Source organism: Rhipicephalus sanguineus, chromosome 3 (genome assembly GCF_013339695.2).
Source record: "Rhipicephalus sanguineus isolate Rsan-2018 chromosome 3, BIME_Rsan_1.4, whole genome shotgun sequence".
Classification (NCBI taxonomy): domain Eukaryota; kingdom Metazoa; phylum Arthropoda; class Arachnida; order Ixodida; family Ixodidae; genus Rhipicephalus; species Rhipicephalus sanguineus.
This window is the reverse complement of record NC_051178.1, coordinates 27,838,417-27,858,846: the sequence shown is the minus strand read 5'-3', so window position 1 is coordinate 27,858,846 and position 20,430 is coordinate 27,838,417. Positions and strand designations below refer to the sequence as shown.

At 47.0% G+C, this 20,430-nt stretch overlaps 1 protein-coding gene across 1 annotated transcript; it reads right to left on the bottom strand.

Annotated features, from left to right (window-relative positions):
• Positions 1-1,397: 1,397 nt before the first annotated feature.
• On the bottom strand, positions 1,398-15,905 carry LOC119385342 (cuticle protein 10.9). The gene is made up of 2 exons (XM_049413959.1): positions 15,798-15,905; positions 1,398-1,757 (listed from the first exon to the last, which is right to left on the bottom strand). Exons 1-2 carry the CDS (start codon positions 15,903-15,905, stop codon positions 1,398-1,400), a joined length of 468 nt encoding a protein of 155 aa, XP_049269916.1.
• Between the last annotated feature and the right edge of the window lie 4,525 nt (positions 15,906-20,430).

The following is a 20,430-nucleotide window of genomic DNA, read 5'->3' as shown; positions in this document are numbered from 1 at the left end:
CCTACGCCGCGTTGCACCGGCCGTAGGGTTTCCCGCAATATTGCACCTTCCGCATCCGTTGCGCTAAGACTACCCAAGCGCTCCCTGTCTGCGCTCGTTAGTGTCATGATCCAGTACCTCGCTCAGTACGGCATTCGTAGTGGAGTGAGGTACCTTTCCTCTTCGTATCTCTCTCTCTCTCTCGATGGCGGAAAAATGCGATAGCGGAAACAAACGGCAATCTCGAAATCCTTAGTTTCACAAGCGCTAAAAACAAGTTGAAAACTAATTAGGTCATGCACACCATCTTTACCATACGAATCTCGAAGGCTACGCTTTTGTAAGCGGCAACCAAAAAACGTTATGCCTGTCGCTTGCGCCACTTATGTAGATAATCTTACGGCTAGGACAGGCCAAGCCTCGTATAATGTCAACATGGTCGCTCTCTTCCGTGCTCGCTCGGCCGCCTCGGAGCGCACTTCGCGACGTGTCATACGGGAACGGTCCCGCAGTTGCGACGTCAAAGCGGGGTTCCCAATATATTGAATCCTACGGGAGCTATGCCGGAACCGGAGAAAAACGACGTAACAGCCAGGAAAACGTAGCAGTCAAGAACATAACAGCGGGGTTCTACTTATATTGTTTTATCGTTAATGTCTTTTGGTGTCCGGTAGAAGTACGTTTTTTGGCTCATAAAGTAACCTTGCCTCTCAAGTCTTCTTTGTTCGTCTTCCCGTACCCTCTCATACGGCTTTCAGCGGGCCGTAAAGAAGCAAAAAAGATGGCGTAGGTATCTAAAGCAATTGAATTAGCTGAATATTAAAAAACATCAGAACTTCGTTCCATGTAGCGTAAAATCGCGAAGTTTTTTCCGCTTCCGGTGTTTGCGCCATTCTGTATTTTTCATTTTTTGCTTGCTGTCAATCGTCTCCACGACACACAGATGGCGACAGTTACAACGAGCTGCCATTTTCTTAACATATCAACGTCTCTACGGAAGTTTCGCAACTAGTTCACACCTCGGAATTGCGCTCCAAGGTACTTTAGAGCTGTACATTGAAAAAGCTTAAATCTCGTTTTTCCTCCACTTATAACAGTGCAGGGAGTCTCTTACCTGACAATAACAATTGAGAGCATATGTAAGAACTTTCTTCGAATGAGCAGTACGCGGTGGTGATTACTCAAATTTTCCACAGCTCGACTGAAAACCGTATCATCAAAAACAACGGCCTCGCAGGAACAAACCATACTGAAAGCAAATATAATTTATTCAATTCCGAAAGGGCTTCATATTCTTCACCTCCATGGGCAGCATCGAAGAAACTATCCGCGCCTGTTCTTCACAGAACAGAGTGGGAAGGAACACCGCTTCTATGTTTACAAGAGAACTCAGTGACTATTCTAATATAGCCATTCGTTTAGCCAGCCCACGGCCCTTGGCCACCGTATCCGGAGCCGTAAGTGGAGGCGCTCGTGTAGGGAGCCGATAGGCGCGAAGAGCCACCGATGACACGGTATTGCGGACCAGCAGGAAGTGGCCTCGCGTTGTAGGTTGCGTCAGCGCTGGCTCCGGGCTCGGTGCCAGGCTCGTTGGTGTCCACCTTGGCACGAAATCCACCGGCGTCAGCGATGTATTTCACCTGGCGGAATATTCCGTTGGCGTCCGAGTATCCGTACGTGCCTGTCTTTGTGTTTGAGGCGTCGCCCTGCTCCTTGTGGAACGACTTCGTTCCGTACTCGTCAGCGTTGTCGTAGCCGAAACTGTACGGCTGAGGTGGCTGAATCAGAAAAAGAAATGACAAGTAAAGCAATTTTTTTCACAGGTACCATGAAGGAAGGCTATAGTGGCAATCTCAGTTGAGAGCTGTGGTAATACACTAGTTGACCAGCATCCTTAGTATGAGAAATATGCATTTGCGTACTTTACAATATGGCGCTAACACCATATTAAGACGTGTTCGCACAAACCAGAGAGCGGGCTTTTACAGCAGAGCAGTAATTATGCTCGCCGTTTGCCCGGGTCGCAATGTAGACAAGACATTATCACCGTCGTGCCGGCGCGGCCACGTCACGCCAAGTTAAGGTAGGTCATCACCTTAAACCTCATTAAAAATGATTTCTTTGGATTTACCATTTTTAAATTCCCTGTCTATTCAAGAAGATTTAGCAAACAGCTATCTTGGACCGTTGGAAAGTTAAGACCCGCTACGCTGGTGTACGGATTATGGTGCTCAACTGTAGACCCGCAGGTCGCGGTATCGAATCCCGGCCGCGGCGGCCGCGTTTTTGGTGGAGGCGAAAATGCTTGACGCTCGTGTACTTAGACTTAGGTGCGCGTTAAGGAACACCAGATAGTCAAAATTTCCTGAGCCATCCACTACGGTGTCTCTCACCATCAAATCGTGGCTTTGATATGTTAAACCTTGGCAACTATTATTAAAGTTAGGACCAGTTTTCGAACCAAACTGAAGGTTTTCGATTCAACAACACCTGCCATCCCGTCATAGATGTATTTTGGTGTACATAATACGTGGGGCTCAGCTTTCTATATATATATATATATATATATATATATATATATATATATATATATATATATATATATATACACAGTGGGGGTTTATTTACAGAAAGGCAGAGAGGCCGGCCTCATTGATAGCATGCTCTAGCCTGCTACTGTTACACCGGGGGAGGTGAAAGAGGAGGAAAAAGAGTAATGAATGGCGATGGTAGGTTACGGAGGTGAGTATATACAGTCCCCTGAAGTTGGGGCAGTGCTATAGCCGCGCATCCAGTCCTGTGGCTTGTAGGAAGGTTATGACCGCTCTTACGACCACAGTTGCACTGTGGGCGTCAGGCCAAGGCTCCAACACAACCTCATCAGTTAAAGTATGTTCTAAAGCTTGTTGGGCATGATGTTGTAGATTTATTTAAAAAATGTCAATCACACGGCTGCAGCACTCTCTTAAGTTACACGGGCTTTCGTTCGGCAGTTTCAGCTTTTAAGAGCGGAGCTCTTTCAGCTTTTCGTTGTGCCGGGTAGCGCGAACTGGAATTATCATCATCATGAACCGGTACGCGCCCACTTCGTCGTCTTCAACTTTTACTTCACTCCCACAACACATGCGACGATTTGACCGGCTTGGAATACAAAGACTATGATGGGCGAGTCTATCATTAATAATATTAATTCTTCGGGTTTAACGTCCCAAAACCACGACTTGGTTATAAGAGACGCCGTAGTGGAGGGCTCCGGAAATTTAGACCACCTGGTGTTCTTTAACGTGCACCTAAATCTGAGTACCAGGCCTTAAGAATTATCACCTCCATCAAAAACGGATGGGTTGTTCTGTATTCGCCACGCGGTCCGATAAGATTACACCAGCGATGACGTGTGCTTGACCGGCATGCAGCGTTATCCATAAAACGCGCTGCTGCATGAAATAAAGGCTTTTTGTATGCTGCCACCGATGCGTCGTTTCTGCTCAAGAATAGAACATCTGGCGACGAGGGTGGGATCGGCGGGCAGTTTAACCGCCACCGGCCAGCAGCAGGAACGATACTGAACAGCTGACGGAACAAGGCGACACGGAGCCCTTGCAGCCAGGATTTCACCGACTGCGTGGAGCAGCGCAAGAACGTCACGGGGAAGCGAGGCGGCACGGAGCCCTCGCATTGACTTCGGTGGCGGGCTGGAGCCAACGAACGGACGCACATCGATACGGACGCACATCGAGTAACTCAACTCTGCAGATAAGTGAACCTTGCTCATTATGGCAGAAGCAGGCAATGGTCGAGAAGGTCATGGTCCTAAGCTTGGCAGGATGACAGAATTCAACTCGAAGGTAGACAACATACGGTCGTATTTTGAACGCTTCGAGAACTACGTAGACATAAATGATGTCCCTGAAAACAAGAAACTGAAGTTGTTTCTGAACGTACTCGGAGCGGAAGCTTATGAAGAGCTAAAGAAGATAGTCGTGCCTGATTTGCCTTCTGAGAAAAGTTTTGAGGACATTAAACTGCTCCTAGAAGCTCATTTCAGCCCAGCCCACTCAATCATCGCAAAACGTTGTAAATTTAATCGCCGAATGCAAAGAGAACACGAAAGTGTCAAAGATTTCATCACTGAACTGAATCATCTTGCAAGAGACTGCAATTTCGGCACGTTTCTAAATGATGCCTTAAGGGACAGACTGGTAGCTGGGTTGCGTGACGAAGAAACGCAATGGGCTCTTTTTGCACAGGCCGGGCTAACGTTCGAGCTGGCATGCAAAATGGCGCTAGAAAAAGAGCTAGCTGCGCAACAGGCACAGCAAATGCATCAGTTTGACGGAAAACCATCATGCAGCGTCAACGTCATTCGCGGCAACCGAGACCGTGATAAGGGAACCAGACCAAGGCCAGCTGCACGGTCTAAAGATGGGCATGATAACGAGCAACGAAGTGCTTGTTGGCATTCCGGAAAGAATCATGAGGCAGAAAATTGTTGGTATCGGAACCACATCTGCCGAAATTGTAACAGAAAGGGGCACTTGCAAGCCGCCAAAACAAAGATTGTTAGATATGTAGACACCACGGAGGACGAATCTGAAGAATTCAGCTGTCAAACGGTGTTCTACTCTGGTAGAAGTTCCAGTGGCTACAGCATAGACCTTAACATTGAAGGCAAGGCTGTTTCGATGATAATCGACACGGGTGCGGCAGTGACGATCATACCAGAGCGTTTGTACAAACAGTATTTTCCGCATGTCAAGTGCGTGAAAACAAACGTCCCATTGCGCAAATACACAGGAGAACATCTCCAAGTATTTGGAAAAGCAAGCGTCTCCGTGGACCAGGAAGGAAACGCGATCACTTTACCTGTAGTGGTCGTGAAAGAGAACGGAGCGGCGATGCCTGCTCTCTTGGGAAGAGACTGGCTGGAAAAACTAAAGATAAACTGGAGAGCAGTATACAGCCTGTCCGCGGACACACCAATTGAGCAGAGGGTAGAAGCTCTACGGAAGAAGTTTTCCGAGGTATCCAAGAGCGCCCCGGGCATCGTCAAAAACTTCGAAGCTCGCATCCTCGTAAAGGAAGGGGCTCAACCAGTGTACTCAAAAGCACGGCCCGTACCGTTTGCTATCAAGCATGAAGTATCAAAGGAGTTAGACAAGCTCGAGCAAGCCGGAATATTGAAGAGGGTCACGAAAAGCGACTGGGCAACGCCTCTGGTGGTGGTCGCAAAGAAAGGCGGCGCAGGATTAAGGTTATGCGGCGACTACAAAGTCACGGTTAACCCTGTTCTGAAAACGGACCATTATCCTTTGCCACTGCCAGAAGATTTGTATTCCACGCTCGCCGGAGGCAAGATATTCTGCATCCCAGATCTATCGCAAGCCTATCTACAGGTGCCGCTTGCTGAGGAAAGCAAAGCGTTGTTAACGGTGAACACGCATCTGGGATTGTATCAGTTTCAGCGTCTTCCATACGGCATCTCTAGCGCCCGTGCTACCTTTCAGTCATTAATAGACGAAGTCCTAAAAGGTATTCCAAAAGTGGGGTGCTATATCGATGACGTCATCGTCGTAGGTGATAACGTAGACGACTGTCAAGAAACCGTGGAAAAGGTGCTTCAACGATTTGCACAGCATAATATCACCGTAAAAGATCACACGTGTGAATTTTTCAAGCAGTCCGTTGTTTATCTTGGGCACAAAGTGACAGCAGATGGTATTTTTCCAACAGCAACAAAGATAAAGGCCATCTTGGAAGCACCTCAGCCAAGTAACACGACCGAACTGCGAGCTTTCTTAGGCCTCTTGAACTTCTACGGAAGGTTCATCAAATACTTGGCTACAGTCGCTGCACCGATGTATGACCTGCTCAAGAAGGATAAGAGCTGGATGTGGACGGACGAATGTTCAAGACCGTTCGTGGAATCCAAGCAGCGCCTTATCGACAGCCATGTTCTGACTTTTTACGACGTGAAGAAGCCAATCGGGTTGAGCTGCGACACTTCGGCCTACGGTCTTGGAGCCGTAATTTTCCACATTATGCCTGATGGTTCAGAAAGACCCATCGCTTTCGCCTCCAGAACTTTGAACGCAGCGGAGCGCAACTATGCGCAAGGTGAGAAGGAAGCCCTGGCCATAATTTTCGGTCTAAGCAGGTTTCACAGATACCTGTACGGACGGAAATTCACGCTGTATACCAACCACCAACCGCTGTTAGGCATCTTGGCATCTGATAAACCAATTCCTTCTCTGGCCGTAGCAAGGATTCAGCGTTGGGCTATCACGTTAGCAGCTTATCAGTACGCACTGCGGTACAGAAACGGCAAGAACATGGAAGTTGCCGACGCCCTTTCTAGGCTGCCACTTCCAGTCAAACATAAAGAAGACACACAAGAATGCCTGGCAGTTTTTGATTCAACGCCTCTCACCGCCAGCCAGGTGGCTAGTGCGACTAAACGGGACCGCATTCTTTCCAGAGTCGTGTAGTTCACCTTATCTGGCTGGCCCGCGCACTATGATGATCAATTTCAACCCTTTTACGTTCGTCGAAACGCACTTTCATACGAGCAAGGCTGTGTCACGTGGGGCCAGCGAGTCATCATTCCGGACGAACTTCGAGAAGCGGTGCTAACGTTGCTGCATGAAGAGCAAAGCACCCAGGAATGCAAAGAATGAAGATGCTTGCTAGGTCGTTTGTTTGGTGGCCGTTACTTGACAAGGACATTGAAGCCACTGTCCGTCAATGTCAAGTGTGCCAAACGACCATGCCTGCGAAAGCACCAGGGCCATTGCATCCATGGACTTATCCAACTCGTGTTTGGCAGAGAGTCCATGTCGATTTCGCCATGAAGGATGGCGCCAACTTATTTCTCCTTGTCGACTCGTATTCAATGTGGGTAGAAGTAAAATGTCTCCGCAATACAACGACGTCAAAAACAATCGACTGTCTGAAAGAGATATTTGCAGCGTATGGCTACCCGGAGGAAATTATCAGTGACAACGGACCTCAGTTTACTGCACAGGAATTCTCCGATTTTACCTCTTCCTACGGGATTCAGCATACGCGTACGCCACCGTACCATGCTTCATCGAATGGGGCAGCAGAACAACTCGTTCAAACAACCAAATCAATTTTCCTCAAGCAAGTCCTTCACAATAACCTGACAGGTCCACATAGAACTCTGCATCAACGACTTAACGACTTCTTGCTTGCTTACAGGAACACCCCAAATTCTGTAACAGGAAGAACGCCGGCTGAGCTGTTCCTGAAACGACAACCTCGAGTAAAGCTTTCGCTCCTGAAGCCAAGTTTTGTACACGATATGAGGAGTCGTCAAGACCGAGATGCCACGCATCGCAATGAGGGCCGAGGAAGGGACCCGCATATGGAAGCTGGTGATGCAGTTTTCGTGAAGACTACGAGAGGGGAACCACTGCCGTGGGAAGAAGCTGTACTGGTACAACGAGTAAGCGACTCCACGTTTGTAGTCAAAGTCGGAGACCATTTTCGTTTCGTGCATATAGACCACGTGAGACCCAGCTGGACTTCGGGTTCAAAAACATCACTCCATCCGGCCATCGCAAAGGCTCATCCTGAGTCCACTCCAGGTGCCTGTAATCAGGACTTTCCATCAACTCCCCCAGGAGAGGCTCCCCCTGGTGACTCCATGATTAGTGATGCTACTGCAGGTCAGCGTGAGCCTGTACGCTTAGACGACGCCGCTTCAACAGAGCAACCGGAATCGCAGCCTGAGGCAGAACACTCGGCAGCGGAGCCTTCAAGCATCACAACAACTTCGACCACGGCATCACCCGAAGGGGCCCCTTTGCGAAGAAGTAATCGCACAAGACGTCCGCCCGACCGCTATCAAGCCTCCAATTACGATCGCGGAAACGCGTATAGCTTTAAATTAAGGAGGAAGGAATGTTCTGTATCCGCCACGCGGTCCGATAAGATTACACCAGCGATGACGTGTGCTTGACCGGCATGCAGCTTTTTGTACTAATAAAGGCTTTTTGTAAAATAAAGGCTTTTTGTATGCTGCCACCGATGCGTCGTTTCTGCTCAAAAATAGAACGGGTGAGTCTGTTACGTGACTAAAAATCACGTAACCTCACGTAACAACTAGTCACTGGACTGAAATGGAGTAAAATCACGTAAAATCAGGTGAACGCTAGTAACGCGACTAAAGATGACGTAACGTCACGTAATAACTAGTCACGTGACTAAAATCCCATAGCATCACGTAATTACTAGTCACGTGACTAAAACTCACGTAACAACACTCACGTGACTCAAAATCACTTAACATCACGTAACTAGTCACGTGACTAGAATCACCAAACTCGCGTAACTACTCGCGTGACTAAAAATCACGTATCACGCAACGTATCGTGACGTGACCACAAACAATGTAACATTTAGTTATGGGACTAAAATCACTCAACATCGCGTAATAGCTAGCCACGTGACAGGTCCCCGCCATGAACCACGTAACAGACAGCCACAAGACTAAAATCACATTACCACATAACCGGTAGCCACGTGCAGGGTGTCGGAACGAAATGTTTTTCGTTTCGGGTTTATAGTTTCGTTCCACCGCGCAAAGTGCCGTTCAGTTTCTGTTCCGGAACGAAAATAAAATGCTCCGTGACGGTTCGTAACGGTTTTTTTTCTTTTGTATGCGAAAAATTGAAGTTAAGGTAATCATAAAAAGCATTGGATTTCTGATGTAGTTACTTGCCCTCCACTTAAGAAAATGGGACAAGGGTAAACACGTTATTCAGAGGAGCGGGAGTAACTGTACCACAAACCAGTATTAATTTCAGTCATAGTATTTATGTTCTCGAAATGCAAATACGAATTTTTTTAGTGGGCTCAATGCTTAGTGTCAAGGGAGTGAGCACGATCTCAGAAGCAGCACGTCATTGAGTGTACTCTCTGATGTGCGAGACCGCTTTTCTGATAAAAAGATCGCCAGGCCGGCGCGGAACACGTAGCACAGTCCCGGCGAAAGTTCGAAGAGCGGACTTTGTACAGTCTGCTGTAGAGTCTCTTGGGGCAACTAATACAAGTCCACATCCAAGGTACCCACTACGTCATAAATCATCGCAATTTTTTTGAAGTAGTGAAGTTCCAATTATGCCATTTTTCGTCATCCTTCGCAGAATCGTGGTACCTGCTACACATCTGTAAGGCATGTGCACTTTGTGCTGTTGCTGATGATGATGAAGTATTATGGCTCAGCACTTTGCAGTGGGTGGAAAGCAGTGTTGCGGAGTGGGCGCCTCCATTCGATTCCCATTCCATTGCGGGGAATTAGAACTTGCCTCCATTCCATTCCCATTCCATTGCGGGGAATTAGAACTTGCCTCCACTCCATTCCCATTCCATTGCGGGGAATTAGAACTTGCCGCAATTCCATTCCTTTCAATTTCTCGGAATGAAAAAAAAAACGCCAGGCCTGCGCTGAAATCGCAGCACAGTCACAGCGAAAGCTGGAAGAGCGGCGTTTCTAGAGCCCGTTGTAAGCTCTCTTGGGGCTACTAATACAAGTACACTAGCAAGGTACCCACTACGCCATAAATCACAATTTTTGTGAAGTTGGGAAGAACCTACTAAGCCATTATTTGTCATTCTGCGGAGAAGCGAGGCACCAGCTACACGTCTGTAAGGCATTATGTGCACTTTGTTGACGCGACGACTGATGACGATGAAGAATTATGGCTAAGCCCTTTGTAATGGGTTGGAAGCTTTAAACGGTCCGCCAGTTACGTAATTTGCATTGGGTGACGCCCGGTCGCTATTTCCCTCTCCCGCCATGCTGTATAACATACGTTGACGTGGGAGAGAGAGAGGGGGGGGGGCGAAGAACTTTACTGAGACCCCGAGGAAATGGATCATGCGTTTATGGGCTTCCTTGGCAACCATCACAAGTGCACTTGCGAGGAACCCACTACGCTATAAATAATTAATTTTTGAGAAGTAGGAAAGCAGGCACTATGCCGTTTTTCGTCATTCTACGGAGAGCAGTGATACCTGCTAAACGCATGTAAGGCAATATGCACAGTTTGTTGATGCTGTGCCTGATGACGATGAAGATTTATGGCGGAGCCCTTTGTAATGGGTTGGAAGCATTCAACAACCTACTCGTTGCGCAATTCGCATTGTGTGACGCCTGCTTACAGAATTCGCGTTGTGCGACGCTTGGTGCTTATTTTACTCTTCTACCACGCTATATTGCACATGTTAATGTGGTTCCTTCCCGATATGAAGCCTGTATAGGGTCTTTTTGCAGAGCAGTGTCAAGCACCGGAATGTCCCAGAGGTTGAATGCTGGGCTCCCACGCAGAGGGCCCAAGTTCTAACCTCGTTCCAACCTGGAATTTTTTTCCTATTTAGTTTTTTTTTTCTTATTTCGAGCGATAGTGGTTACGGACACCGGCGGCGGCGGCGGTGGCGGGCAACTACGGTGCCAAAAACGGCCACTGAAATGATCTCATAACAGCTTTCGCTGTAAAATTTAGCCTATTCCCGCTCTGGGAATGGCCGGGTTGTCCATTCCTGTAATTCCTCAACGTAGGAAAGGCATCTTGATATTTTTATCGAGTTAAGAATTAACGCCCCACAAGCTGACGTCATGAGATGCATTAGGAACTGCAAAAGCACGCAAAACACGTTACCAAGGTCGAGGGATAATAGCTTGGTGACATAACTCGGGCAGTACAACCACACTACTAATTCCCATAGGGGCAGTTCTCCAGCTATTCTCGCGCTATTTGCATGCGCAACGTGTTTGAACGAATGGTGGTGTATTAGGTTTAAGCTTAAATGTGTAATGCTACAATGACTACCTAGCGTATTTTTATGCTGGCAAAAGTAGTATTGAAGAAGACTAAGCAGTTTTGCCACGCGTCTGGACCGGTCCTGAATATGGAGGAAACTAAGGTTTGGGTAATGGGGAACAAAATCCTCTAGATCTGCTGGTAGTAGCTGGAACAGTGCAGCGCTCGGGCACCTTGTGCCTTTGCATCGAGAACAGAACAGTGGGCCGCACTGCTCGTCAGCACTCACGCTTGTCAAACACGCCTCGCACGCATGGATGGGATGAGGAGAACTTTCTGCGTTCCCCTGTGCGGCGGTACGCAATGTCTTCCTTGTCGCAAAGGTTATTTACGTGGGTCAGGTACTAAACTGCTCGTGAGATAAAGGTCAGGCTGTGCATAGAGTATTCGCCCCTTTCGTGTGGGGGTATCAATGGGATCCAACGCGCAGGGATAATTTGTTTCTCTCCCCAGTATCTGCTGGGATAAGGCATTTGTTTGTACACTAAATTATGAATCGGTTTGTAGTAGGCGCGTCGCTTTTAAGCGTACCATGCTTGTAATTAGCCAACCCATTTTAAAAATACTGCGTTATTGTTAACGTTGAGGCTCTGACTTAATAATGTTTGAAGTTTGAAAAACAGCACGTACACGAAAACGTGCTCAGAAAAAGACGGAATTCCATTCCCATTCCATTCCTTCAAGCGTTGTCCCCATTTCATTCCGGGGTCGCGAAAATGTGGATTGATTCCGGAGTCATTCCAGTTCTGGTGGGGCAACTCTGAAACACTGGTGGGAAGCATTAAACCACACACTCTTTGCGTTATTAGCAGTGTGTGGTGACTGGTTGTTATTTTGCCCTTCTGCCACGCATGTTACATATGTTAACACGATTCCTCGCCCGACATGACGCCTGTATAGAGTATTTTTGCGAAGGAGTTACAAGCACCAGCGTGGCACTGTGGAGGAAGACCCGACTGCCACGCAGAGGGCGCGGGTTAAAATCCCATCCGATTCTAGAAATTTGTTTCTCATAACTTTTCTATTATATCACGCAATAGCGGTCACGTACACCGGCGGCAGCGGAAACTATGGCGCCAAAATCAGCTGTTGTGGTCTCAGTAACGTTAAGTTACTCGCCTACCTAACCTATATCCGCCCAAAACTAGAATATGCCTGCGTAGCATGGGACCCGTACACTAAGCTCAATATCAACAAACTTGAGAGAATACAAAGAAAATCGGTTCGTTTTATTTATTCGAAATACAAACGTTCGGACTCCCCGCCACAGCTAATGTTGGCTAATGAGATTCCTTCTCTTGAATCAAGAAGACAGAAGTACCGCTTGGATTTTTTACATAATCTAATTGACCACAAGTTCACCCTCGATCCTTCCCTTTATGTAAGCCCTCTTTCCACAAGGCAAACACGGCACCATCGCTCTGATGCATTAACACCTATCTATACTAGGACAGACACGTATAAGTTTTCCTTTTTTCCACGGACCATTTCAGAATGGAATTCTCTGCCCGCACCGTAGAACTTGTGACGATCTGGATGACATGTACTTTTCTGTACCTTTTTATGTGCATTCTATCGCAGTTCTGTTACGCTCTTTTGAATATGTATGTATAGGCATTTATATATGTGTATATATGTGTGTATATATTTGTATGTGTATGTGTATGTATATACATATGTTTATATATTTAGTTTTGCGTACAATCATGTATGCCCGTCCTGCAAGGACCACAATGTGGTCTGCAGTATGTACTAAATAAATAAATAAATAAATAAATAAATAAATAAATAAATAAATAAATAAATAACAGCTTTCGCTGTAACAAACTTCAGCACCGACAACATCCTCTCCACTTTGGCCTGCATGACAGGTGTGCAAACGTCCACTTGCGTTAATATTGCCACGCCCACTTCTTGTTTTATTTATATGAATTCGTTTTTGACCAGCAAGGACGGTTATCAACGCTCGACGCTGTCCGCGAAGCACTGTTCGAGAAGCTTCGCGAGTGTAGTAGATCATTTTTGTTAAGATTGCGCGCCGCACGCGAATGTTCCAGCTTTGTCGAGGGGTAACGCCGCCACCAGCGATATCGCTGGAAAGTTCGATAGCGCCTGTATCAAAGCCGACGCGCTTGACCGCTTGTTAGTTGATCAACGGTCGACGCTCTGTTCACCGCTATCAGTGTATTGCCGTAGTTTGACTTTCAGTATCCCAGCCACAAGTTCGGCCAAATAAAGAGTTTCATCTCTGACGCGCTGACTGCTGCCTTCGTCGACGTCACGGCCACGTGACAATACAAACATCTCTGGTTGGCACTGCTTTGGTTTTTCGCACTATTTCAACATATCTTTGCTTTGGAATTCCTGCCTGAGGTATGCGCTAATAGTGTATCCTGAAATATGCTTACACTGCATGTGCTCAGTTGTTCCGGATTGCGAAGTTATCTCGTGAACTGAAAAACGATTGAAAAAATTTCGGTTTCACTCCGGAATGAAATAATAGATAAAGTTTCGGTTACGTTTCCCTTCCGTTCAAAAATATCGTTTTTTTTTTTCGTTTTTCGTTTTCGGTTTTCGTTCCCTTCCGACACACTGGTCACGTGATTGTCTAGCCAAGTCCAACGATACTTGGTAGTACTATCAAAAACATAGCATATCTAGCAAAAGCTCGGCATTACATTACAGCAAAACTTTGCTGGGTCGAAAACTAGTTCCGCTGAAGGTTCCAGCGTTTCGCGATTAGTTTAAGCGGCGCACTTTATTTCTTACGCCATTTCGGCCTCTTGGATGCAGCTCTGGCCTTTCAAGGATCATGTTATAGTACTCCAGGAAATATAGCGCAGTATAGGACGAAAAAGACGCTTCAACGAAAGTTAGGGAATCAATATACGAAGCGTGCACCCGCTGTGGAGGACATGGATGAGAGTCAGATGGAGACGCATAACAATTTAGAGAAACAACACCTGCTTCAGCCTACTCAAAAGCAAATTAATCTACTTCAAAGGAGGTGCCAAGCTATGAGCTTCGTGAATTTTAGACTTATTAAATTTCCTTTACCACATGGACATTCGGTTCAAATCTTTAAAACCATTTTACTCAAAACATGATTTCTTGCATTCTACTGTCAAGAGAACAGTGATAACTTTCTTTGTAATAAATATTTTTCTGCTTCAATGCGCAGTTGGAACTGCGCATTGAAGCAGAAAAAAGTGCATTCGCGCCGAAAACGAGCGGCAACTTTTTGTACAATCACCAATCGTGTGCGAAACTAGCGGCCGTGGCGAAACAAACCCGCCGAATATCAACTTTATGTCAGTATTTTTATGATAACGCACCACAGCTTAGAGATGTGGAGGTGGTTGAAGTTAGATGCACAGGATATTGTCCTCACTACATACCTGCCAAGTCACGTTTGACCTTGACGTTGACGTTGACGCAACATGTAAATTTTGGCAGTTCTTATCTTGTTAAATTTTATTTTTTTTTGTTTACAATTTAATCATTTTAATGTCTAAATTTAGCTGAGCCCTACAAGCCAAAACTGTAAATTATAACAATGGAATGAAAGCGTAAATGTTTTACTCGAAAGTGGTGTCCTGCCTTAAACATAGGACATAATTAGGCCCGGTACAGCATGATAATACCGATTAGCGAAGCATAATAAGGCTAATTATGCTAAAGCCTAAGGTGGTCTAATTACGCTGTTGTCAAATGCTGGTGTTCTCAGTCATGTCGCACGCGGCAATATTTCCCGAGCTGAGCCTAATTAAAACTAAAACTCAGCCTGGTTAATACTAATAATGCTAACGAAGGCGTAAATAAGACTGACTTGGGATGCAAGCTCGTCGAGACCAAGCATCGGATATGCAAATTAGGCAAATTATGTCAAATTGCCTAATGATGTTAATTATATGAATAACGCAATTAAGTGGTGTGATTGCCAAGCGACTCCAAATTGAACCCAATCGATACCTAGCCAATACTCCTGATTTGCAATGTGATCACTTCGTTATCGGCGTGTGACTGCACTTGTGCCCAGTCAAGCCAGGACCAGCCGAGTGCCGAGCAGCTCTGCTCTGCCCCAGCATAGCGCTACTCAGTACCGGCTGCGCAAATTTTAGAGTAGAATTGTCCAGATAAAGAACGTTTCTGTCCCTTATAAAGTGTTATTGCATATGTCACAGCGATACATGCTTACAATCAGATTAATAATATTATCTGGGGTTTTACGTCCCAGAAGGGTGCAGGGACCTCTGTCAAGCCGTAATCGCGGCTTTTAGTGCCGCCTCCTTCTCTCTCAAAGGAAAGAAAAATGAAATTTGATTGATTGATTGAGAACCAAGATATGAATATGAGAGACGCCGTAGTTGAGGGCTCCGGAAACTTCGACCATCTGGCGTTCTTTAACTGGCACTGACATCGAACAGTACACGGGCCTCTAGCATTTCCCCTCTATCGAAATGCGAACAGCCCGGACGGGATCGAAGCCGCGACCTTCGGGTCAGCAGCCGATAGCCTTAATCGCTGCTCCACGGCGGCGGACCTTGAGATAATAAATAAAAGAATATAAGCGGTACAGCATGCTGATTGCTCGATCTGCAGGGGAATTTGTACCAAGCTTTACATCAGTCATAGGTCATTCTTTTTATTGTTTTTTTTTTATTTTTGGGGTGACACTAGCACACACGGCGTGATTTTTGAACCTCCTAAGATGCAACACGCACGGCAAAGACTTATATGCACCCGCCAGCAAACCTTCTCAAAGAGTACTAAGGTAACCCCCTTGACCCAATCGCTTCGAGAAGAACTCAGGTTGAGACAGAAAGCTTTCTCTCGACCCTGCCCGCATCCTTGATTCTGTATCACCCCTGTAAGACTACAATAATGTATAAACAGGGCACCTACAGTTCGACAAAGAGCTCACTCGAACACTTTTTCGAATATCGCGTGTGACCACAAAAAAATTTCACTCACGTAATACTGCTCCTGCCGAGCAAATGACTGTGTTGCGGCAGCATACGATGGCCCAAACGCTCCACCGCCGAAGCCGAACTGACCGCCAGCCAAGGCAGCAGGAACCATTGAGATCAAGAAAGCCTGCACAAACATTTTCAGTAACCGGGTGATTTTCATTCGTTTACAAAAGTAGAGCACTTGTTCTTAGTAATTGCAGAAATAATTTATTGAGTGGTAAAAAATCGATGTTTAAGCACTAAAGCGCCGCTGCGAGAAATAATTTTCGGAATTCTTTGACGGAAGCTGTATGACATCCTTAAAAACAGCCTTGATAAGATTGTGTAGGTCAAGATAACAAAGACCACCACCAACGAAAATTTTCGCAGGTACACTCTAATCACGGTAACGTTTACGACAGCATCACACGGCAAGTAACATATAATTTAAAAGTTACATGGCTATTACAACTTTATCTTTGTGTTTTCTTAGTTTCCCTCTAGCACTGAGGTTACATTGACAGTAGCATGTCATTTTAAATACTAAAGCACCGCGATATGCGTTGTAACCTTTAAAGGGACTGACAACTAATTTTTAGGGCACCTGTTTTCTTTAGCGCATTGGAAGGTTAACTGGTCAGAGTGTCTAGCCACGGAATGATAACGTGGAAAATGCCGTGAAACATTCTTAATCAGAATTTTTCTATCTGCGGCGAATATGAAGTCTTACAGACACTTGACAAAACATGCTGCAAACAGTGAACGCGAGAGCTGTTCGGGTTCGAGCGCGGCGGTTTACTGCGCATGCGGGCACTCCGCGCGCATGCGCCGCGGCTCTACATGGGCCACTGGCAGCCGCGAAGGCAGTGCCGCTTCTCACCGTGCAACTCATTTCACCTCGAAGGCAACACAGAACAGAGTGGGAATAGATAATAATATACATACTCTAACTTTGAGGAACAATTATGGCGTGCATGACAGCATCAGACTACATACAGCAAAGTGACCGTCTTCATAATCCTGCTTCAAGGCGCTTCCGCTAGGCTGCGCGACATACCGGTTTTTGTTACTTTTAAGCACGAATTAAAAATATAAATCCCGCTCACAACGCGAAAAGGATGCTAGAATCTGTCACTATATTTCATGGTCTTTTCATTTCTACCAGGATCTAATCACACGCTCCGTCCAGTTGTCGGTCCCTTTAAATTGTAACTTATAAAAGCGCAGTGATTCACCCTTCAGGGAACCTACAGTATGAACTGGAGCTTTATTGATCATTGTGTCACATCGCGGTCTGTCTTGTTCAAGGCTGGCCTTAGGAATTGAGCAGCGGATAATGTATTACAGAACACGTCTTGGCAGCAGCGAAGCAAATCATAGAAGCAGCGATTTTACATTGTGGGATACTGTGGCATGTGATGGTGGGGTATGAATTAAAACTGCAGCTCAATAAAGTGAGCCCCCTTTCAAAAGACGTAATTTAACATGTGGCATAAAATCCGCACAGACAGGGCAGAAGCACGAGAACGAAATACCTTCTTTTATTGGTAAAATATTTGTGCTAAAAAACTTCTTAATTTGCTCCTATATATTTTTTGCTTTCATTTGCCCCCGTGAAGCTTCGCTGATGTCGGAGAAAAGGATACCTCGCACGGTAAATGGCGACACAGTAAAGTACTGGGAGCACACGACAACCAAGAAAATTACGCTAACGATGCGATCGAAGACCCACTCCGTGGCGCGAGAAAAATATTTTCAAAGCCTAACAACATAATTTATCCGAATTTCCTTGTCGTCTTGTCTAGTTTCTTTCTTCTTTTTTTCGCGTTAAAATTAAGTGACGTGAAATACAGCAAACGTTAGGCCACAACATAGCACCAAACACGCCTAACCTTAATCAGTTTGACAACACAGGAAAAAAAGATATAGCTAATTAAGTTCACAAAAGAGCGCGCGACAGCCGCTACAGTGACGGCGCATGGAGAGATGTGTCAGCTAGCGGTGAGTCACAAATGTGGTGGCCTCCACGCGCCGCTTCAACTTCGTCGAACCAGGGACGGCGTCATCTCTTCTAGGTGTTGCGCATCTTGAGCTGTATGCCGGGAAGAGCTTTCGAATGCGAGGCAGTTCGTGCGGTTGTTGAAGTCGCGCTTGTGCTGCTCTTTGTTTCATTGATTAAACCAGGTTTTACGCTCCGTGCTTGGTGACAAGCGTAGTCTAATCGTGTTTTGGACGTGAGTGGCGTGGAACTGGTGATGCAGTAAGCAAGGACACTCGTAAACGTGAGCGATCCGACGCAAATCAGCCACGAGGCAATGCAAGAGGGATGTTCGGGGCGCCGCGCGGCCGTTGCAACGAGCTGCATTGCCGATTATTCGCTTGCGTGAGACTGGCTATTGTCGAGCGTGTTGCATCCGTTGTTACGTTGGCCGAAGACAGCAGTAAATGTGATCTACAGGTAAGCAATATTTTCTCTTCAGCACGTTCTTTGCTTGTGTATATGTGTTTACGCTGCTTGTTTGCTTGAATTCTTCCTCATGCTTATGCTGCTGTAAGAGATGGGTCGTGTCACAAAAATATATCATGTCAGGCTTTTATCCAATACATTATTAGCGGCAGTACTTGCTCTGCGTTAGATTTTACAATATGAATGTTTGGGATTGACAGATATTCTTATTTTGAGTTGTGCCGTCTGTGTCAGAGGAGTATCCTCTCTTGATCCAATTACATAGATGTTTAAAGGGGCCATGACACAGTCGCCCAAAGATTTGTGGTTTTCAGCGAAAACTAGAAGTAGAGGGTCTATTATGCTTATACAGATCTCAAAAGTGGGCCGTAAAAGACTACTTCAGTGCAAAACAAGACCTAGAAGTCGCCGGCTGTAAAGCCCGCCCACCGCCGCCGACCGCCATTTTGCTATGGCGCGTGTGACGTCACGTGCAGCACGGAATGGAGCCGTCGTCTTCTACCGAAGTTTCAGCCGCTGCAAATCGTTCAATTTCAGAGCCAAGCTGAAGAAAGCTCAATTATCTCGAGATCACGTGCAGCTCAACACTGAACAATATCGTTCGCCGCAATGCATAGGCTTGCACAGCTAGCTGCTTGTTACGTCACGGCTCGCAAGTGCACCAGTGTTGCCTGACTCTCGGGCCGTTCGCATCTCTCGAAAGGTTTGCATCTTTCGAAAACAGCGTTCCGGCTCCTGATATGCGCTGTTGGTATTGTATTTGTGCGCATGCATACATTCACATTTATTGCGTGATTTTCTGATATCATTCAGCATTCGTATGTAATATGGACATACGCAACGTTCAGCTACGTATTACGCTATGATTTCATACATTTCTTTGGCTGTTGCGAAAAGTACGTAGAACTGACTTAAAACGGCGTATGGCGATCACGGGAACCATGCGGAGCGGGTCACGCAGGCGACAGGACGGACAGCCTGCAGAACTGGATATGAACTTCAATAACATTTGCTGGCAGGCTACTTGGTGATCCATAGTTCGTGGGTAAAAACAGCACAAACGAAACGAAACACAAGGAAGACACGGGACAGAGTGCTGATTTCAACTAACGGTTTATTCTTGGGTGAGGTTGCCTATTTATGAAAAACCATCAAAATCAGACAAGATAACTCCCCAAAAAACAGAACAAGAAAAACTATGAGGCCCTTACCACAAACACGTGCGCCACCGCGTCATCCTCTCCAGAACATGGAAAACCCACGTCCGCTATCTTGGTATCACCATAGACCATAGACTAAAGTGGAACTTGGAGGTGAGCCGTGTGAGACGTGAAGCACGCCGTGTCGAGGGTGCGGTCCGACGGATTCTCGCACGAGGAGCCGGATGCCCGGCCTCCTTCGCGATGAACATCTACGAGGCCATGGCAATGTCCAAAGTGCATTACGCGCTTCCTCTGTGCAGCCTTCGCCCCATACAGTGGAGTGCCATCGACGCTGACCATCGCCGAGTTCTCCGCATGTGTCACGGACTCCCGCGCGGTTCGAGAGTGGCTGCCACGCTCGCGGAGACAGGCGCCTGGCCGGCGTCACTCACAGGCGAACTGCGCGCGCTCTACCACCTCGAGCGCCTCCAACGTGCACCGGATGGGGCCGCCATCCTGTCCCAGTTGCGGGCACTGCCCAACTCGCGTGTCGGAACACTATTCGACACGTTCGACTCTATCGTCGTGGACTCCGCACCCGAGATTCCCCCGTGGCCTCCCCCTCACCAAAGAGTGCCGCTCCCCATCGGCTTCGAGCTCTCAGGCGTGCGCTCGAAGCGCAACACACCGGCCTGTGCTATCGCGCAGGAAGCCGCAGCCAGAATGGACCAGGACCTTGATGGAAGGACACAGTTTTTCACTGATGCCTCCGTGCTTCGGGACCACTCTGCGGCCGCTGCCTGCGCGGCACCACAGCTGGCATTGAAGCGCCAATGCCGGCTCGCCTACCGCGCCTCCTCCACCACGGCTGAGCTGGTAGGAATACACCTTGCTGCCGACCTCATCCGCGAAACGCCGCAAGTCACACGCGCGACAATCTACACTGACTCGAGGTCAGCCCTCCGCCAGCTCGCCAAAGAGGAACGCGCCCCCCCACTCGCACAACGTGTGGCGTGGTCACTCCACAGTCTGCGCGAACACGGATG

Excerpts from the sequence above, each read along its gene's own strand:
- LOC119385342 (XM_049413959.1), bottom strand. The coding sequence starts at position 15,905 with ATGGTTCCTGCTGCCTTGGCTGGCGGTCAGTTCGGCTTCGGCGGTGGA. Across the intron at positions 1,758-15,797 it reads CTCGGCAGGAGCAGTATTAC|CCACCTCAGCCGTACAGTTT; the intron begins GTGAGTGAAATT and ends TTTCTGATTCAG.